Source organism: Microcebus murinus, chromosome 8, assembly GCF_040939455.1.
Source record: "Microcebus murinus isolate Inina chromosome 8, M.murinus_Inina_mat1.0, whole genome shotgun sequence".
Lineage (NCBI taxonomy): Eukaryota > Metazoa > Chordata > Mammalia > Primates > Cheirogaleidae > Microcebus > Microcebus murinus.
The window spans coordinates 100,701,644-100,722,572 of NC_134111.1; the positions used below are offsets into that span (position 1 = coordinate 100,701,644).

At 36.0% G+C, this 20,929-nt stretch overlaps 2 protein-coding genes across 8 annotated transcripts in view; one reads left to right on the forward strand and one right to left on the reverse strand.

The window, feature by feature from the left end:
• GIGYF2 (GRB10 interacting GYF protein 2) overlaps positions 1-20,929 on the forward strand; it is a 136,421-nt gene that overhangs the window by 58,414 nt on the left and 57,078 nt on the right. For all 6 annotated transcript variants that reach the window (XM_020288124.2, XM_076006046.1, XM_020288127.2 and 3 more), the window contains one exon: positions 20,745-20,924. In XM_020288124.2, the coding sequence (XP_020143713.2) occupies positions 20,745-20,924 (180 nt within the window). The remainder of the gene's footprint in view (positions 1-20,744; positions 20,925-20,929) is intronic.
• KCNJ13 (potassium inwardly rectifying channel subfamily J member 13) lies at positions 526-10,803 on the reverse strand. Of its 2 annotated transcripts, none has more exons than XM_012791608.3 (3): positions 10,664-10,803; positions 5,509-5,984; positions 526-3,585 (listed from the first exon to the last, which is right to left on the reverse strand). In XM_012791608.3, the coding sequence occupies exons 2-3, from the start codon at positions 5,966-5,968 to the stop codon at positions 2,963-2,965; spliced, it is 1,083 nt and encodes a 360-aa protein (XP_012647062.1). In that variant the 5' UTR covers positions 5,969-5,984; positions 10,664-10,803; the 3' UTR covers positions 526-2,962. The 2 variants fall into 2 exon arrangements, with proteins under 2 accessions (XP_012647062.1, XP_075862162.1); XM_076006047.1 differs by having other exon boundaries at positions 3,438-3,585; positions 5,745-5,984.

Here is a 20,929-nt window from a genome sequence, read left to right on the forward strand (position 1 = left end):
TCATAAGTATATCTTACATTCTCCAAGAGTAGCAATACTAAATTGGTTTGTTGGGACATACTGATATATTGATCAATTGTGAGATGTCTTATGACATCAAATTAAGATAATTCAAGTAGCGAAGGTTCCAAAATGATTTGTTCTTTTTTAGAGATAGTGCTTCTCATGTATTTGCTTCTTATATGAAGAGAAATGGGTAGAATATAGACATCTGGGTAAAAATCATCCATAATCCTGGTGAACACCCATGAGAGAATGTAGAGGTAGAAAAAAGGCCAGTGATATTAGAATTCCTATTTGAATAGGAATTGATTACTGCATAGGAAAGATCAGTTCTGGTGATAATCTTGTACTATGATTCTTTGAGGATGAAATTAAAGGATCATCAAAAAATTAAAGGATCATTAAAGGATACCAGTAGACTCAGCCCAGTGTGATACTAATTAGTGCATTTTGGTGTGAAGTACTCGGAAATAGACATAACAATTTTTGGTTATAGACTACTTCTGGCAGTTTGTAATATGAGCTTGTACATACATAAAACCGGGCCCTTAAGATTTTTGGTACCTATTTGTCTCCAGTTTGTTGGAACTGTCATGCTATCTTTATCGATTAGTTCCAAAGTGATCTTCCTAATCATGTGTCTTAGGAAGACATGGTCACTCCATGACCAGACTCCCTGGTGGTCTTGGTTAGCAAGCTGCACATCCAGAAAGGTAGTCCTCCCAATAATTTCCTCCCTCTTTCTCTTTCCATTATACTCCATTTTCCTGAGAGGTTAATGGTCTCTCTGCAGAGAAGTTAATCCTTAACCTAGATACTGTGATTCTTTGAAATAAGTGAATGAATCATGACCACTGCTTCCAGGAGCTTTCTATCCCCTAGACAAAAGTTTTTTTTTTTTTTTTTTATCACATTTCTTTGTTGTCAATTTATAAAATATTTATTAAATGCAGTAGTTTACCAACAGTTTTTCTTGGATGTGCATAGGGAAAGTCATAATTAGTTTCCAAATGTCAAATTTATGTATAAACAGTAAATATGACTCATCTGACTTGAATGGAGCCTTAGAGCCTTAGATCCCTTAATCAGGTCTTATTCAGTCACTGTGTCACCTTGGGCAGCTTCATTTAGTAGTTGAAATTGTGATCTCTGTAATTGATGTAGTGCTCTTAGGAAAAAACATACCATGTAAGTCTTCAGTACCACTTTATTTTCACAGCTTAGGTGAATCTTATTAATTTATTATAGAAATAAGAATTCCCACTGCCTTTATGTTTTGCAGTAGTCTTGGGTTGGGGAAAAAAAATCTGTTGGTCTGGCCACTACTTAAGAATGAATGCCTAAGATTTTCAAACAGCAAAAGTTAACACTTATTAAGTTTCTGTGTTCTTGATATTCTTCTGCTATTATCAGTCTTAGATGACTCCAAAGTTCTTTGTTTTCTTTTCCTTTTGGTCAAATAGTAGAAAAATGTGACTTGCTGCTGTGCCCTGCTCTTCACAACTGCTTGCTTTTACTCAGCTAGTATTTATTTCAAGAGATGATTCCTGCCTAGGCCATCACCAGTGGGAAAGGTTAATCTTTCACTTTTCCCACAAAAACCTGAATAAGGGAAATTTCAGAAAAGAAGAGCAGCCACAAATCTGTTTGAAATCTGATAGGGTGACTTTTTGGTTATTGTATTGTTTGAGGACAGTTTGTTTTTTCTCTTCTTTTAATTAAAGTGAAAATTATGTAAAGGATTGTCTTAAACTGAATGTAAGGAAAAGGGTTCATTTTAGCATATATAAAATAGAAAATGAAGCAGAAAAAACATAATTTTTATGGAGTATTAGATTCCGAAAGAAATAACAGTTCATCTAGTCCAGCCTCCTACTGGTGAATAAACACTTTTTGTGTTTATAGAAAAAGCTATTTGAAGTTGGAAACAGGAATTTGGGTTTGAAAATACTTTGTTGCCTAATTATTTTTTGCTTTATCTTTTGGAGATTTTTTTTCTGGTTGCATTATATCTAACTAAACTTTTATACCTATGTTTGCATTTGTGAATTATTTAGAGCTATGGTGATTTTTAATACCATCAAATGGATCTTAGGTAGGAAGGGGATGTTTTTACTTAGGTTACTAGAAGCCATTCAGATGAATAGGTGATTAAAGTTTTTAAAGCACTATTTGATTATTACGCAGAGTTGTTTTGAAGTAGATATAATTTTGTATCTCCTTGCCAAAAATACTACCCTGCAGGTTCCTTTTGGACTGGAGCTCATCTTAACTTTCTTTGTTCACCTTCTGCCACAAATATATAAACACATACATGTGTTTGGATGTCTTGTTCAAATGCTTTTAGGGTTATGTATAAATCTATACTTTGTTGTTTTTCTTGTGAAATTTTGTTCTTAGCTGTTAAAAATTAAGGAGGTAATACTTACCCTAGTTTTGTAGTATAAAGAACCAAAGGAATGATCTTTGCTGTCTTGAAAAAAATAACAGTTTTTAAAGAATGCTCACTATTTATTGTGAAATCATCATTCTACCCAGGGAGCTGGGTTTGAAACTACACTCTTGCTTCAATTTGCAGATGAAAATGAGAGTTTATGGTTGATTTTCTTACAGTTCAGCTGTGTTAAACTTCACAGTCCATTTTACCTTCAGAGCTGGTATCGTACCACGTTTATAAATTCACCAGCAACTTTTCTGTATAAGAATCTGTCAAGTTGAGTCACACTGATTTCTGCAGATAACATAGATACAAACTTTGTAAGGTAGAGTGTTACGTTTCCAGAATGGGTATTGTTAGCACAGCCATTTTTGTGGGCATAGGCATGATTACCATGACGTAATCAGAGAGCTGTAATCAGCATTGAAAAAAAGAAAACATAAGATACAGTGAAGGAAGAGTAGCTGCATGACTGGCTAGGTATATTTAATACATTAAAACATATGGTGCCACAGATAAGTCTTATTCTGTCAGTCCTGTTTCAGAGATCTGAAAATTGTCAATGCTTTGTCCATTGATGCGAATATCCAGGTCAGTCCTGTTTGGGTTCTTAGAGACCAGAGGAGTTGGAAGTTCAGGGACAGTCTTGTCAAAATTCTCCATCTTGATTTGATATTCACCTTTGGAACCTCGGGTCAACAGAGATGCAAAACAGTGATGTAACATGATCTCAGAGGGTAGGTAGGATGTCCTCCTTTGGCATATTTCTCCAGTGCCCTCCTGCATTGCTGAAAGGAATACAACTAATTCAAAGTGGGAAGGGTTTTCATGCTGGAGCAGAGTAGCCAGAGGACTTGATGGTATAATGGAGTGATAGTAGGTTAGTGGAAAGATGAAGAATGGACATTCCTCAGAACTGATGCCATCAAGGTGGAAGTCCACAGTGGTCTGGTAGAGTTCGCCATTCTCTCTTTCCTGATAGAGTACAGCTGAGACCCGGACACTGGTTAGAGGGCTAGGTCGAGTGTTGGCCACTTGGAAGATAAGATTAGGTTTGCCATCTCTGTGAGATACTACTGCTAAGTCAGTAAAACGAATTGAGAAAGCTCGATTTTTTGGCCGGGCGATCTTCGCCACAAAGGCACCTAAATCAGAAACCATTGAATTTTTTTTTAGAATGATGACTTTAAATATCAATACCTTTTCTGAATGAGAAGAGTATATCAAATAATTACATACATTTCTTGGTACCATACCTTCTAATGAGTCAGGAATTGAACTCATTGTTAATTTGAGTAGTTTCATTTGCCTGAAGAATTTTTTGAAATATACATACATTTCTATTTAAAAACCATGATTTCAAAATGGATAAGCAAAAATTGATTTTGTTACATAGAAATATAAAACTTTATCCTTTAGTTTCTTACAAAGTCAAAGAATTTGTCATTTCCTATATTCCTGCCCCCACTTAAAATGTAATAGAAAATAAATACAGTTTGGTTACAACCAGATTACTCCACCTTGAAGTAGAGACTAGATTCAGAGTAGAATGATTTGCATTGGGGAGGGGACCAGTAGAATAAGTGATACATTGAAGAATTTTTTTAACTTTGAAACTTATGCAAACCTTTTTTTGAGGGAAGATTCTGGCTATAGGGTGATTTTAGTGTACTTTTCAAGTATATTCTCTTTGTACCCCAAGGTATATAGATAAGGATTTCTTAACCAATTTTGTGCCACAGGTCCTTTTGGCAGGCTGAGAAGGCCTATGAAATACTTATCAGAATTACGTTTTAAGTGCTTAAAAATAAAATACATTCAAAAGGAACCAAATATATTGAAATTCAGTTGAATGTTTAAAAAATTATAGTACTATATATGGTTTGTTAATGTGTTAAATAACAATCTAGTGGTAGGTTTAAGACTGATTTTGAAGTATTGTAGTTTGATATGAGAATATCTGTGATTTCTGTTTATGTCAGAGTTACTGGTACTGTTGATACTATTGATTTTTGTTGTCTATATTAATAATAGAAATAAATGTCAAGTTTCATTTAGAGGTTGGTGCAAAAAGATGTAAGCTTTTCCCATCTAAGTTTACAAAACTTTTAAATTTTATAAAAAGACTGAGCCAGTGTAAGAATTTTTGTAGAAGTTAAGTGATACATTGCAGATTATAGAGCCTGGTTGGTAACACACTGGGACTTCATTACAGATCACCCTTCATGTGGTTCAGTGCTTACTTTCTCAGGTCATTGTTGGATAGTAAGTTAAAGCCAGGTTTCCTTTTGTTTCTTTTTAAATTGTATATGGCAGGTAGAAAGGACATTAGCCCTTCCTTATTAGAAGAGTCTTATGTATTATCAGATTTATAAGCACATTTTCATAATCTTTACAGACATTTTCCCAGTGCATTTTGCCAAAGATGTGTATACGTAACTTGTTCTCTAACATATAATGCTGACTGATGTTCAGTGAGTTCAGAGCAGCATAATGTTGAGTAAATGTTCAAAAGATGGACTCAAGAGAAAATTCTAGCCCCGTAAAGAAGGAGGGGAAGAAAATCAAATTCCTCTTTTAGGTAAAATGACTGTCAAAATATGTATTGAACATATTTATTTACTTACTTAACAAAATGGTTAGCTTCAATAAAAACTCCTTTTAAATCTTTTGGTAAATTTTTTTTTCATAGGATGTTCCTGCAATTTAGTGTCATAGTGATCGTTTTTTCTTAAGTAGATAAAATTTAAGTATTGATCAGGTTCCTTATCCATTTCTCCTATTGTTTGACCCTAGACAGTTTTTTTTCTATCTTAGGCCTCACCTGCTATTAATACAAATAAATTTTTTTCCTTTATTTTTTTTATTCAAAATATGGGAGTACAAGTGTTTTTGGTTACATGGATTGTTTATGTTATGCTTGAGTCAGGGTTATAAGTGTGGCCATCACCCAGATAGTGTTCATTGTACCCCTTAGACAAATAAATTATTCTATAACAGAATTACTTATAACTGACTATACCCTTTCTAAAACACTTGCAGTTTTTTTAAGAACAAAGACAATTTACCTGTGATAAAAGCCTCAAGCATGAGGCCTAGGAGCATTTGTATGGCAAGTAAGGCGATTGCACTTGGACAGTCACCACTGGGGAACATGGTACCATAACCAATTGTGAGTTGTGTCTCCAGGGAGAAGGAGAATGCAGCTGTAAAACTGGTGATGTACTTGACACAGATAGTGTGGTTTTCAGGTGGGGCATCATGATCTAGTTCCAGATCACCATTCATCTCAGCTAGAACATACCAGAGCACTGCAAAGACAAGCCAGTGGACAACAAAAGAAGCAGAAAAGACCAACATCATCCAGCGCCAGCGCATGTCCATTAGGATTCCCCAGGCATCTCGAAGATAGGCAAGACCTCTTTGAGCACCATCCATTTGAAGTGTGCTGTGGCCATCCTTTGTTACCATCCTCCGGTATCTTTGACTTAGGAGAGGAGCAATAACCTTGCAATTACTGCTGTCCATCTCAGGGTGTAATTCTCTGAAATCAAGAGTAAATTAATAAGCCCTTTACTGTTTTAGAGTTAATATTCATGAATTCTTAGACCTCATGCAGTTTCTGCTTTCTTGGAAATGCTTCTTTGACTACAACTCAGGCAGGCTTTCACAGCTTTCTCTCGTCTCTCTTTTCATAAGGGGGCATTTATTGACTAATTGATTCATTTGCTAGCTAATCTTGTGTTACCTTAGAATATCTCTTCCTGTTGTTTCCTTGAAGGACTGGTATAATATTGTTCGTGACATTTTAACATTTTCCAAGTGTATTTTAGAATTCCTGTGGGTGGGAGTTATGAGTTGTGCCTGTTTAACACCCTTGTATTCTCCTTGCGCAAGTGCAGCCACCAAGTATTCATTGATTTGACTAAATGTTATGTGTAAACAACAGCTTTTCATAATTAGGAAGAAGTTTATATGTATGTGTAAGTATTCTTCTGTGTGAATAAATATAAATCATTTGAAGTTTATTATTGAACTTATTATCTGTCTGCAAATCTTTTAAAGCCAGATGTAGTACTAGAACAAGACTTAAATTTGTGATATGCTTTTAGAGATCCACAATTCTAATGTATGCTTTATAATTAACCTCTTCAGAGTTTTATGCCTGGGCTTTATTTTTGTCACTTCGGTCATATTTATGTATTCTTTTTGCTCTGGCTGATGGATTGCTGTCTCTTTGAATATTCAGATTTTTGAGTAGAGAGAGAATTGTTTTCTTGGCAAAATAGGAAATTTCAAGTACACATTTCTAGATAAGATCAGCTTTGAAAGTAAACCAGAAGAAAAAGCTTCAAGAGTTTATTGAACTAAAATAATCATTAAAGGATTTTTAAGAGGTAGTATAATTAGATTTTTGCTATAAGTCATTTGTATCAGTGTTTATGCTTTTGCCTATGTGATGAGTAGAAATCTAATGTGTGCCTTACTCGTGACAATCCTTGCATATCATAAAGGTGTCTTAAGATTTTTATGTAGAGGCTTCCAGAAACAGAACAGGAAATGTGACTTTTCTTCCCTGAGAGCTCCTCTCTTCTTTGCCATAGTCCAGCACTATGAGCTTATATGTGCTGCTGAAGCGAGCACCCAACACTGTGAATTTATGTTTCATTCTTCTGCTTTCTTTCTTCAGAAGTAGGTGCCCTTGAGAGTGCTGCATATGTACTCCCTTCCTGCCTTTTGAATGCTGCTTATGAAGGAGACTGAAGACATGTAGAGCTAGGTGGTTGCTTGGGTTTACTCGTTCCTATGTCTAGGGACTTTGGGACTTGGGAGGCTGCCTCTCTATGTTGTTGGACTTGGACATTGGCCAGCTGGGTATATACAACTTTCCCTGTTTGTTCTGAGGCTAATCTAACATTTATTGGTGGTAATTAGAAACATTCTCATGTATTTTCTTCAGATTTGAGCTACTGATGGAATGTTGAGATGGTTGTCCAATTTATTTAGATGGCCATTTCAATTTCATATTATATATAGACTTCAAAAAATCTTAGAGATTAATGTTTTGTAACTTATTACCCAAACAAATTGTCATGATCATTTTATTTTGTGTCTTTTTTTTCTTGGCATAGCTATTTAAGGACCTTTATTTTATTAGATTCTTTAAATGTTTTAGGAGACCTGCTCTCTGCCCTTTTGGAAATAATAACAGTAAAATCTTTGTGGACACTGTGCTAGGTACTTTCATATTGTATCGTCTAATTCTTTGGTATCTCAGCAAGATAGACATTATTGTCCTCATTTTTCAGATGAGATTGCTGGTCCTCAGATAAAAGAAATTTGCATAAGGCAAACGGGGGCTTTTGGTAATTTGAATCATTATTGAAGTCTGGTTAACTTCAAAGCCAGTTTATTTTTTATTAAAAAAATCTGTCTATTCAGAGTTTAATGAAATAAAAATCCTTCCTAAGATAATTGATATTACATCCTCCAGATAGTCTTTGACAGCCAGATTGTTAGTACCTTTAGTAGATGCTCTTGCCCTTGGAATTGTCTCAAGTATTTGTCTTAAACCATTGTTAATGTTATACATGATTCTACAGCAGTAGTGATTAATTATATTAACTAATACATATTATTTAGTATATGCCAGGAATAATACCAGATAACTTCCTAGGTATTAACTCACATGAAGTCAACAGTGCCTGGCACAGAGTGAGCTCTCAGTAAGTATTAGTTGCTTTATTGTAATGTTTCTTTCATAGTAATAAGTACCATTATCATTCCCATTTTACAGATAATGAAATGGTACAGGTGAGGTAGTAAGTGGTAGATATGAATCCCATGCAGTCCGAGTCCAGAGTCAGTGCTATACTGATTCAGAACAGACATTTGACCCTGGCTAGCCTCTGTGAATAACACTGTTCCATTTGACTAGTTTTGTTCAAGATCCATTCCAAAATATTTGTTCTTCAGGAATGCTTATTAGGTTCAGACCTATGATTTGTAGGTTAGAAATAGATTTTCAGTTAAGGAAGACTTCTTTTAAGATTTGAAGATTAGTACAATGAGAATTATTAGATAGTCTAGTTGTATCTGCACACCATTAAAATTTAAACAATATAGAGAGAAGAGTTCTTACATAGCATTGCCAAATTTATCTTTTGCCAAATGAGAAGATAATTTAAAAAATATAATATTGTCAGCATAATTTTATAAAAGAAAAGATTTTGACACTTGAGGAGGTAGGCTATAATAATGAAAGGATAGTTGGCTGCTTTCAAAAAAAGTGTGTTAACAATTCCATTGTTTTTCATTGTTTGTTGCCTCTTGACTACACGAAAGATGCCTCTCATGCCCCTCATGGGCTTGGACACTGATGCTTGTTTCACTTGTGGAACCTCTGTCCTGGTGAATACTGCAAAGTGCTTGGTGTTTCATTAAAAGCTCCAGGAAGAAAAAGCTCCCCGATTCTTGATTTTCAATCTACCTCATTTATGAAAGTTCTAAAATGTATTTATTGCCTAGTGATATAGTCTTTCTATATAGACTATAGCTAATGTTAATTATTTTCATTTGGGCTTTTTCAGGATTGTTACTTGTTACTTAAAACTTTTGTAGCACTCTTACTCTAGGTTTTTTTACAATTTCATTTTTTCTCTTGCAGCTACGTACATGCAAAAAACTATGAACGGGGAAGTCAGAAGGCTAATATCAAAACAGTGAAGCAGTATCTTTTTTTTTAACCTAAGACTTTGCTGAATCTGCTTTGGACTGTGTTGGCAAGTGGAGTAGTTTAGGGAAGTGAGATTTTGTTTCCCACTTGACTGGTTACCCTGAATAACTGTTCTTTGGACCCATGTAGTCTGATTTAGTACAGAGAGCACAGAATGGGGGGATGTGGCCATCAGGCTCTGGCTCTGCTGATTACGTGTCAGCTGTGTCATTGTAGGTAAGCCCCTGGTCTCCTTGGCCAGGCATCCTTAGATTAAAACAAAGAAAGGAGAAAAAGAGGAAATAATGATTCCTTAAAGCTCAATAAATGTGTAAATTTATTTCTAATTCCTACAGCTGACATAGGTTTCCTGTATGATTTCTTTCTTTTTTATCTATTAGCTAAAGGTTATATGTCTGCTTGTATGATTTTTAAAAATTATATTGTTGCCTGATATTTGTAGGATTTTCTTCCTATCAAATTTAAAAGTGTCTGATGGGCAGACATTATGTTTATACTATCATCTTTTTAAGTAATCTTCATGTCCCTACGGGCACATGAGTGCTTTTTGTCTGGGTGTGTATTTATATGATTCTCATCAACTGATTCCAACAGAAAGTAGAATGGAAGATTGGGAAGGTTTGCTTGTATCTGTGTGTGGGCTATAAAATACTTGTCCATTTATAAACTGTTGGAAAAATACTACTTATTATAAAAATGATAGGTAAGCAGCTCCATTGGTTGTCAAAATAATGAATTCATTCTACTTATTAGTTTGTGGCACTTAATACAATTATGTCTCTTCTGTTGCCATGATGTAAAGTAGTAGCCGGGCTATAACTACAAATGTTCAGTGAATACACTGTTACTGTGTTATCACGTCTGGTGTAAATACTTTAAGACTGTATTGAAGGTCTTATAATCATCTCTCCTGCCCTCCATAATTAGGGCAAACAGTATGAGTTCTAACCCTATTATATAAGCTCAGAGATTCTTTTATATTTTAGTTTCATATTTGCAGAAACACCTTCTAATTTCATTAATAATCCCACGCCTAAGAAAATTTTAAAATTAGGATACTACATTTTTTTTCATGGATTAAGAAAATAAAAACAAAGTGATTTATTCTTTTGACATTTGTTTTTGTATGCTCATTTTAGGTTTTTAAAAATCCCCTCCAAAAGAAAATGATACAATCTTCTAAAAACCCACAGAATTTTTTCTAGAGCTTTACTCCTCTACTCATTTATATATTATAATAAAGAATTAGTATACATTTAATTAATCAATTAAGGAAATTTCCAGTAATGCTTTTAGTAGGGCTATTATTCCATTTTTAAAATTTAAGGAAAAAGAATACAGAACCTTAATTTATGACCCTATAGATAATGTCTTTGTTTTAAAAATCTATTGAAAGTAATCTAGCTCTGTCCCTATTTGCCATTCAGTTTCTTTCCCTGTTCCCCTTAAGGAAAGAAAGAAGAATGAATATTATTTCATGTACTCACCAGTTCTTTTGCTGGGTCAGCCTATATGCCAAGGCAGATCTTAAGGAAATTTGCAGCGTCTGTCTTTTTGATCAGATAATTTTAATCTACAAGTCTGGTTTATAGGTTCTCTTCTTGGACTGGCTTTAGGGCTTACATTCCTCTGTTTATAATGTCGTGGGGGCTGGTTTCAGCTGAAGTTGATGTGATTGGTCACTTAGTCTGCAGGGGGGCCAATTAGCTCTGATCATGTGGAAAAGAATGCTGGTTTGTTAGGAGGTCTTTCTTTACCCAACACAAACCTTAACAACTCTGGAGAAAGCCTCCAGAACTGACTTGGAGAAGGGGTGCATTTTTTCCCTCTAATCAGGACCGGTCTTTAGTAAGTTTGCATAATCTTACTTAAGAGTTTATTTGAAAGTTCAAAGGGATAAAATTCCCTGCAAGATTTCCTTTTTGTCGTCTTTCCTTATATAGCATGTTGAAGTATGAGGTATTTCCTTTACTAATCTTTTTTTCCACCATTTCTTTGGGGAAGATTTATTTGGATAAGGACTTTTAGGCATAAATTAATGAATTGTTTTCCTAGTTTTCTTTTCATATCTCATCAGAGTGGCTACCATTAACTCCAGAACTAGTAATATATAGGTAGTTTAGTTACCTGAAGTCTTTTTTTGGCAAGGAAACAGAATTTTTAAAAAGAGACTATGTATAAATAATAGGAATAAAAGTAATTGTTCATGACCTTGTACTTATCTTTAAAAAACACACCAGTGTGAAAAAACTGAAGAATTTTATTAAGGCTTGCTTTAGTCATGTTTAGGGATGTTTCCCTGGTAAATATAGTGAAATACAGTAAAACATAGTGTTCAAGGTACAGAAAATTTAACTCAACACTGAAATAGTGTTTAGTTAGAAAATGTCTGTGATCCAGCTTGTAGCAACTTCAAAATGAGCTGTTCCGTATGGCTTTGTGTAATGCCTTAGTGAGCAGTGCTTTTCTCTTCCTCTGTTAGCTGCTGATTTTAAAACTTTGACCAAATGTCACATGTAAGAGGATCTGAGTAACAAAGACGGTGATTGTTCAAAGTAAAATCATGGAAGGCCTGCTGGGAAAATTATTAATGTAGACCAATATAATGCTACTTAGAAAGTGAAATCCGCCTTTGTAGAATCCTGTCCCTCCCCCGACATTTTAAAAAATATATTAATTCCTTCTTTGTTTTATTAATACCAAACATTTCAATACAAGTTCAGACACAGCATTGGAAAATTTGACCTTCAGAACTAGGGAAGGTAAAAGTATAAAGGACTTGTGGTGTGATATTCATTACCTTCATGTACTGATTGGAATTATACTACTAGATATCAATTCTCAGCCAGCTGATTGGGGGAAAAAAACCAAACCAAAACAACAAAAAAGCTAGAGCAAGTATAGTGTAACACTCACTGCCTTCCAGAAAGCAAAATCACTTGAGTGTATCTGCCATGTGTCCTAACTGGACATAGTAGGCAAGATAGTAAAAGATTTTACTAAATTTAGAAACCTCTTTCCATAATATACTTCCTTTCAGAATATATTGAGGCAAAAATGATAATGGCAGAATGATCCTCAATTACAAATGTGTTAAGTGAAGAAGTTTTCTCATTTTTGGATTTCTACAATTTCAAAATCAGCTATGGTCTTCTACAGTGATTCCTAGTAGCTCACTGAATATTGTAAACCAGCTCTGGAGTGCCCACTCAGGACAGAGCACTTTCATTACAGTAGCCTGAACATTTAAATTCATTTCTGATTGAGGTTAACTGGTGTACGGGAGAGAGAAGATTTTCTCTTTACCCTCTAAAGGTTTGATTGAGTTTGTAAAATAAACTGACAGTAGACAGATTTAACAGGAGAAAAACTGTTTTAATTATGTGCCTGCATACTGGCATGTTTCAAAATACAAGAATCAAAGAAGGTCCAGATGATTAAAGTTCTTATAGCATTAGAATTGGGGCTTCTGGGGGAAGTGTTGATAAGCTATGGGAGGGTGAGGGGAGAAAATGTATGAGGAACAAAGGTTGTCTTGTTATGTAAAGGAACTCTCTCAGGTAATGAAAGTTAACTCTCTGAGAAAGTGTCTGAAGAATTGGTACCTCTGACAAAATGTCTATGTGGGTGAGGTATCTTATCTATCTCCTATGATAAGGTAATCTTCCTTGGTTGATCATATTCTAGGGAGGGGACAAATAAATTCCTTTTTGATAAGGGGACTTCAGAGAAGGCCCCTCTCTGTAATTGCTGTTTCCTATGTTATCTCAGTTTGAAGTAATCACCATACCAAAAGCAGCATACATTTTGGGGTGGTATTTCCTGGACTTCTTCGCTGGGATGACATTGATGTTGGCACAGATGATATGCCAACTTCATCGTAAAACTCACAGGCCCTCACATCCAAGCAGAATTTGTGATTTAGAATTTTAGATTTTTCATAGTAAAGTAATTGGAGACAGCTCTTAAATATCTCTTTAGTGAATGAACATAAATGCTAGATACTTGTTCACTGATTGACTTAGTTTTTTTTTTTTTTTTTTTTTGAGACAGAGTCTCACTTTGTTGCCCAAGCTAGAGTGAGTGCCGTGGCGTCAGCCTAGCTCACAGCAACCTCAATCTCCTGGGCTCAGCAATCCTTCTGCCTCAGCCTCCCGAGTAGCTAGGACTACAGGCATGTGCCACCATGCCCGGCTAATTTTTTGTATATATATTTTTAGTTGGCCAATTAATTTCTTTCTATTTTTGAGACAGGGTCTTGCTCAGGCTGGTGTCGAACTCCTGACCTTGAGCAATCCGCCCGCCTCGGCCTACCAAAGTGCTAGGATTACAGGCGTGAGCCACCGCGCCCAGCCTTGACTTAGTTTTTATTCAACATTATGATGTTTAAGCAAGGTGCAAATACTAGGTAATTTATTCTTTATTAAATCCAATTCTCTGGCCCTAAAGGTATTTGATTTTCTTCCTGACTGAAGTAATATAGCACATACTCCATAAATGTACCACATTGTGCTTGAAAAAAATAAAACCTTTAGTTGTAGTGCAATTTCCTGCCTATGTACATAGGTAATTTCACAGGTTTCAAACTTTGGCTGTGGTCTCCATGTTCTTGCTTACATAGTGTACTTATTTAGCTTTCTTTAGAAGATGCCTAGTCTCTATCTAGTCTGTGTGTTAAAGCCCACCTACTGATTGTCTTCCCCGAGATTTCAGGCAGCCTCTGGGTGTGTGCCAGCTGAGCATGTGGGCGGTAGGATTATGGAATATATTCAAAGGGCATGAGGAGCTTTTTCAAAGAGATTCTGATGTGCTGCAGCCCTCCAATTTCTCTCTAGGCAGGAATGCCTGTTTTTTCCGGACCCATGTTAACCAGTTGAGCAGTTGTTATCCTTCAGGGGTAAGGCTGGGAGAAAAATTGCAAATTTCTGGGTATAGAATTTAAATTTCTCTATCCTAGGCACCCTGAATTTTGTTTACACGTAATTGTGGGGTAGAGGGGTATCAACACTTAAGTGGGATTCTCTTTCACTGTTTTCTTTGGTGCTAGAAGATATTTTTAGTGTTGTCAGAGAATATATATCTGAATAGAGGAATACAAAGTTGCTCCTTAAAAAAACTTGCACATAAACAAGCTTCAAAGTCTGTCCCATAATTCCACTTTTTGCTTTTGGAGATTGGGCACTTGTAAGCTCCAAGTCTCACAGCTGTAGATTTTGTTGGCTGAGTGCCTCTTTGCTCCATCTGAAGTTTTCCATAAACACCATTTTTGGCTGTGAGTCAAACATGCACACAGGTGCCCTTTTACTGCTCTTTCTCCTTAGGAAGTCCACTCAGTTAGACCAGGCAAAAACCAACACTGCATTTTAATTTAATTTATTTTTTAGAGGACTCCTACTTAGACTTAAGGTACTAAGACAGAAACAAGTATTTACTGCCATTGGGGAAATTATATATGTAGTCCATATGTACTTAGCACTTTTTACACATCTTACATTACTGCTGGTGTTAAGAACATAAACTGTATTATATAGGTTGTATAGTTTCCTGATAAAATAGTCATGTTTGCTATATTGAATAGAAAAAAATACATTTCAGATTTGTGTTTCTTTGCCTTTTAAAGGTCATAAATGCCTTTAAGACACTGATGAAAAGCCTTAGAGCTTTTCCCAGAAAAAAGAAAAAAGCATGCTAGCACAAAATGTGCTTCCAATTCAAGGATTCACAGTCCTGAGCTCATTCATTGGTTATAGATTAGGAATAATTTGGTTCAGGCATGAATTTGTAAATTATTCAGTTAGATTCACTTTTAAGTCATCTTGTTTATAAAATAGTCTATTAATACTTTATAAAGAAGTCAATTAAAATATAGTATTTGGTTACTCAACATTGTGCTTTTACACAATGTTACAGAAGGAGGAAGATTTTGATTTTGAATGCTGAGAAGGGCCATGTGGCGTGTCCTTCACTCATTTTAGCCGTGGTCAGTATGGAATGCTGGAATTTTTAGACATGAAAGGAACTTTAGATACCATCTTCAAAATTGCCCATGAATGACTTTAATATTATTTATTTTAAATTATATCAGGACTACACACACTATATATATATATATTTTGCATATACATATATATAGTTTTTTGAGACAGGGTCTCACTTTCTTGCCCAGATTGGAGTGCAGTGTCATTATCATAGCTCACTGCAGCCTTAAACTCCTGGGCTCAAGAGATCCTCCCACCTAAGCCTCCAGAGTAGCTGGGACTACAGGTGTATACCATACCCTGCTAGTTTTTAAATTTTTTGTAGAGATGATGGCTTGCTATGTTGCTCAGGCTAGTTATAAACCTCTGACTTGAAGTGATCCTCCTGCCTTGGCCTCCCAAAGTACTAGGATTACAGGGGTAAGCCACTAAACCCAGCTACACAAATATATATATTTTAAAATTCCAATTTGAAGTTCCAATTTGAAATTCTCCTTGACATTCACACCTACCCACCCCCATTTAGACAAATCTATATTCAGTTAGGTTACAAATGATTTATTTTAATATTTTAGAGCAATTTTGTCTAGAGTGAAATTTTTATATTAAGGAAGTTGATTTTACCATTTTTTCAGGGGTATACATTTTGAGATCATTTCTGTGAACAAAGAAACTGAACAAATACAGTTGTCTTCTCCCTTTTTAGAGATGTTGACAGACTCTGTATCAAAGATGGACCATGCATGGTGTGTCTATTGCCCCTTTACTTGTTGGACTTTGGTCCCTAATCTTCCTCTTCTTATTTCAGTTTTTCTAGACTATCTGGCTGTTCTCAGTGGGTCTAATTTGTGAGTAAACCACTAAGAATGATACAGTAGAAGTAAACTGTGGATTAGGAGTTTGGATGCTGCTTAGGTTCTGATTGGTTATGACTCAGTTATGTGACCTTGAACCCCCTTAGAGGTATCTCTTTTCTCATGGTAGCAGTGGAAATGATGATATTTGACTTATCTGTTGTGGTTATGATAAGGATCAGATGAGATATATTAGTACATTTTGTTAACTGTGATGAATCAGGCTTTGTGGACCTGGAGGTCATAAGCTGTGTCTAAGTTTTTCTTTGTTTTTAATCCTGTGCCTCTAATTGTATTTGTCTGAAGAGGAGGCAGCAATGTTAATGTTTGCTGGAGGTTTGCGTAAAAACAATCAAGCAAATGAATGGTAAAGTGGTACCATTTCTTTAAGAAAATACTTGGTAGTACTTACAAAAGTTGAATATACTATGACCCATCAGTTTCACTCCTAGGTATATACCCAACAGAAATGCAAACATATCCCCACCAAAATTCATAAGAATGTTCATAGAAGCACAATTCATAATAACAAAAAACTAGAAACAACCTAACTGTCCGTCAGCAGTAGAGTAAGAATAATATATTGTGGGCTGTTGATACAGTAAGATCCTGTACAGCAATGCAAAAGAACTAAACTATTATTCTCTGTAACAAAGTGAATGACTCTCCCATAATGTTCAGCAAAAGAATCCACATATAAATGAATATTCATTCTATTTATATAAAAAAGTTAAAAAGCAGGCCAAACTAATTAATATTTGGGGCTAGGAATCAGGACAGTGCTCATCTTGGGAAGGGCCAGTTGGAAGGGCACATGAAGATTTTTGAGAGCTCCATGTATGTGTGTGTGTGTTATACTTCAATAAAGTTTTCTTAAGGGGAAAGGAGATGAGTGAAGTGTATTTAAAAGTTCTTGACTCTTTCACCATTCTCTTACGAAAATGACAGTGGCCCCTAGATGCAGAACTCCGTCAACTTTGCCCTTGCCTCTAGGGTGTGCTTGGCTTGTCAAAATTATACTCTGGCTTGGTTTGCCAGAGAAGTCATAATCTAAATCTATTGCAGTTATTATATAATATTTGATATATCAAAAAGCATATTGCAGCTTTTAGAAATTATTTTGTGGAAACAATCAATAACTGTTTTAGTGAAAACTCTAAACTCCACACCATAACAGTCATCAACACAGAAGAAAAAATCTGTGACCAAATGTGGGGTTTTCCCACAACATACACGAAGCAGGAGACACCAGCTGGGTGTCCTCTAATTCAATTCTGGCACCGTCTACCGAGAGATAGCGTCAAATTCCACACAGTGAGGGCTCAGTCCCCAAAACTGTTCCCCACCCTTCCCCCTTAAGATTCCAGTTACAAGTTCAGGCCTTCAGCACTTCCGGCTGACCAGCTTCAAATTGAAAGTTCCCACAACCCCCTTTTGGGTTTGATTAATTTGCTGGAGCAGCTCATAGAACTCAGGGAAACACATTTACTGGTTTATTATAAAGGATATTACAAAGGATACAGATGAAGAGATGCATATAGGATTAGGTATGGGGGAGGAAGCATGGGGCTTCTATGCCTTCCCCAGGTGTACTACACTCCAGGAATCTCTGTCCTTTGGGCCTTTTATAGAGACTTCATTGATTGTGCATGATTGAAGCATGGACAACCATGTTGAATGTGATTGGTCAAAAAAGGTGTGATCCAAACCCAGCAAGGCCAGTCTGTGAAGATTCTTTTTCCTCTCCCTGCAGTATTCCTTCCTCCAGAGTATGGGGCAGGACCCCCTCTTGAATGGGGGTCTTATGACCCACAATCAGAGTCCTGCCTTGGGTAGGTGAAAGGAGGACAGGATTGCTTCTGAGGCCTAAAGCACCCCAATATTGTAACAAAAGACTGTATAAATGGTTATGAGCCAGGAACTGTGGATGAAAACCTATATGTGTGTGTGTGTGTGTGTGTTTATTTATATATATAAAACCATAATATCACAGTAATAAAATTTGAACCCCTTTGCTAGAGATTTTTTAAAACTAGAATGGTTTTGAACATAGCATTCATATAAATTCAGGCTGTTTTACCTCAACCTCCTCCTACCCCCATGAGTAATTGGGTCTTCATTAGTCAAGGTGTATGGATTGAAATTGGAGCCAGAATTTAAAACCATGTCTAATGACTCCAAGATCATCATTCTTCCTTTGATGCTTTCTCTTTAGAATTTCTGTCTCAAATACTTCTTGGAACAAGGAATGCATAAATGGTCATTCAAACTTTACAAGTTGAGGTTTTCCCAACAGTTTGAAAGTACAAGATGGTTTTAAATTTGTTTCTCTTTTGTAAGTATAGCTACATTTTTCATGAAGTCATATAATGTGCACATTGCTTTGTAAAATGGATTGTCTCCTCTTATGCTAAGACAGACCTGGGAGGTCATCTAACCCAAGGACAGACATGGTATATATCTGTACTTGAATCATAAAACTTGGCACTCCCTGTGTTATAAAAATTTGTTGAATGATCAGAGGGTTAACATTTGAATCCTAGCTGTGCCATTTAATAGCGTTTTGGGGCTTTAGACAATTTTCTTAGGTTACCCTTTTGAGGCTTAATATTCTCAGCTATAAATGGGAAAAAAAAAACTTCTAATACTGAGGATTGTTATGAAGATTAAATCAGATAAATATTTCATTATCTATGACTGTGTAATGAATTACCCCAAAACTTAGTGGCTGGGTACAGCATACATTTAGTCATCTCACTTTCTGTGGGCCAGGAATCTGGGAGCAGCTTAGCTTTGCTGGGAGGTTCTGGCCTGGGTCTCTCATAAGACAGAACTCAAAGTGTCAGCCTGCCCTGCAGTCATTTCAAGGTTCAACAGGGGTTGGATCTGCTTCTAAACTCACTCATGATTCTGGTGGCAAGCCTCAGTTCTTTGCCGTGTGAGCTTCTCCACAAAGGCTGTCTTACCACATAGCAGCTGGCTATCTTCAGTGAAAGCATCCAGGACGGAAGCTTTTGTATTCCGAAATCACTTCGCACTCTGAAATATACCAGCCTTCCTCATCGCCTCAAAATCTTTCATAGAATCATAATTTCTATAGAAATCTGCATATGCCTTCTTTCTTGGTTTAGCCACACCTAACTTATACAAAGCTTCAGCTGCCAGGGACACAATGAATGCTGTGACAACGTGTAACCGCAGATACTTGGACAGGAAGCCACGCATCCGAGGTTTTGTCAAAGCACAGGAGCCATGGTAGTTACTGTCCTTGATTGATATGCCGACCTGAACATGTCCTTCCTAGCTGGTGGAGAAATGAACTGCTTCACACCCCAAGATATTTTATCCTTTTAATAGAGTGATACCCGGTAACAAACTAACAACCATATGGGCAGACAGGATGTTGAATCTTAGTAAGTATAAAATGGAATATAAGAGGATGACCAGAAATCAGAATCTCCTCATTTTCAGATGCCATTGTTTAGTTTTTATTTTTTTGAGACAGAGTCTCACTCTGTTGCCTGGGTTAGAGTGCTGTGGCATCAGTCTAGCTTATAGCAACCTCAAACTCCTGCGTGCAGGCGATCCTCCTGCCTCAGCCTCCTAAGTAGCTGGGACTGCAGGCATGGCTGGCTAATTTTTTCTATTTTTTAGTAGGGACGGGGTCTCGCTCTTGCTCAGGCTGGTCTCAAACTCCTGAGCTCAAACGATCCTCCCACCTTGGCCTTCCAGAGTTCTAGGACCATTGTTCAGTTTTTATTTCTCCATTTTTAATATGGTGTAATGAAAAGGACTGATTTTGTCATTGAGAGAATATGTAGTAAATTGAGAATATCAGTGTATTTTGTTCTGCTTTTTCAACTACTGTTAATGTGAGATTTAGTAAATGTTATGAATTATATGTTAGCACATATGGAATGGTGACTAAAGAATTTGTACAATTTAGAATTATCTTGTCCTTTTAAAGTACCAATTTAGTTTACTTGGTATAGCAGGCTCTCTTTTATCATTATTGTAACTCTGGAGACATTAAATTAGACATAGCTTTGGATTCTGTCCAGAAGCAATTTGTTGTATGCCTAGATTACACTCAGTACTAGAGTAAATGAAAAATTATAATATATAGTCTTTTGAATTTACAATCTGTTTTAGAATAAAAGAGAGGTTGCAATGTACGGCTCACCTATTTAGGCAGAATCACTAATGTTGGGTCTGTGAAAATAAAGTATGTCATATAATAAAATAATATTGTATAACTTAAAAAAATATGTGCTGGTGAGGAAGGATTGGCAAGATACATTGTAATGTGAAAAGGGCAAGGATACAAAGCAAACATGTATAACATTCTAAGGGTGGCGTTTGTGTGTGTGGATGAGGGAGCTATACATACAAAAGTATACCTATGGATGGTTTTGGAAGGTGTTATAAGAAACTCTTGATGATGGTTACTTCTGGGGAGTGAGACTCTGAGGATCTTGTGTAGGAGGAAGATTGATTCACTTTTTGTTGCATGCCTGTTTTTTTTGAATGCACATATTTTTTTTGTTTAAAAAACATTCAGCTTTAAGAAATTTGTCTAATAATATCTGTATATATTAATATTTACGGTTACTTTATTGATACTTCCTAAACATTAATATGGACACATTTGCAGCATGATTTGAGCTGTCCAATTTGTTTTCAAAATCTCTACTAAGCTCATGTTTACTTACCATGTTTACTTATTTCCTTTACAGGGAGACCAAATTTTGAGGAAGGTGGACCAGCATCAGTAGGGAGAAAGCATGAGTTTATACGGTCAGAAAGTGAAAATTGGCGTATCTTTAGAGAGGAACAAAATGGAGAAGATGAAGATGGAGGCTGGCGACTAGCTGGATCAAGAAGGGATGGAGAGAGGTGGCGGCCTCACAGTCCTGGTAAG

Excerpts from the sequence above, each read along its gene's own strand:
- KCNJ13 (XM_012791608.3), bottom strand. The coding sequence starts at position 5,968 with ATGGACAGCAGTAATTGCAAGGTTATTGCTCCTCTCCTAAGTCAAAGA. Across the intron at positions 3,586-5,508 it reads GCTTGAGGCTTTTATCACAG|GTGCCTTTGTGGCGAAGATC; the intron begins GTAAATTGTCTT and ends TTTCTGATTTAG.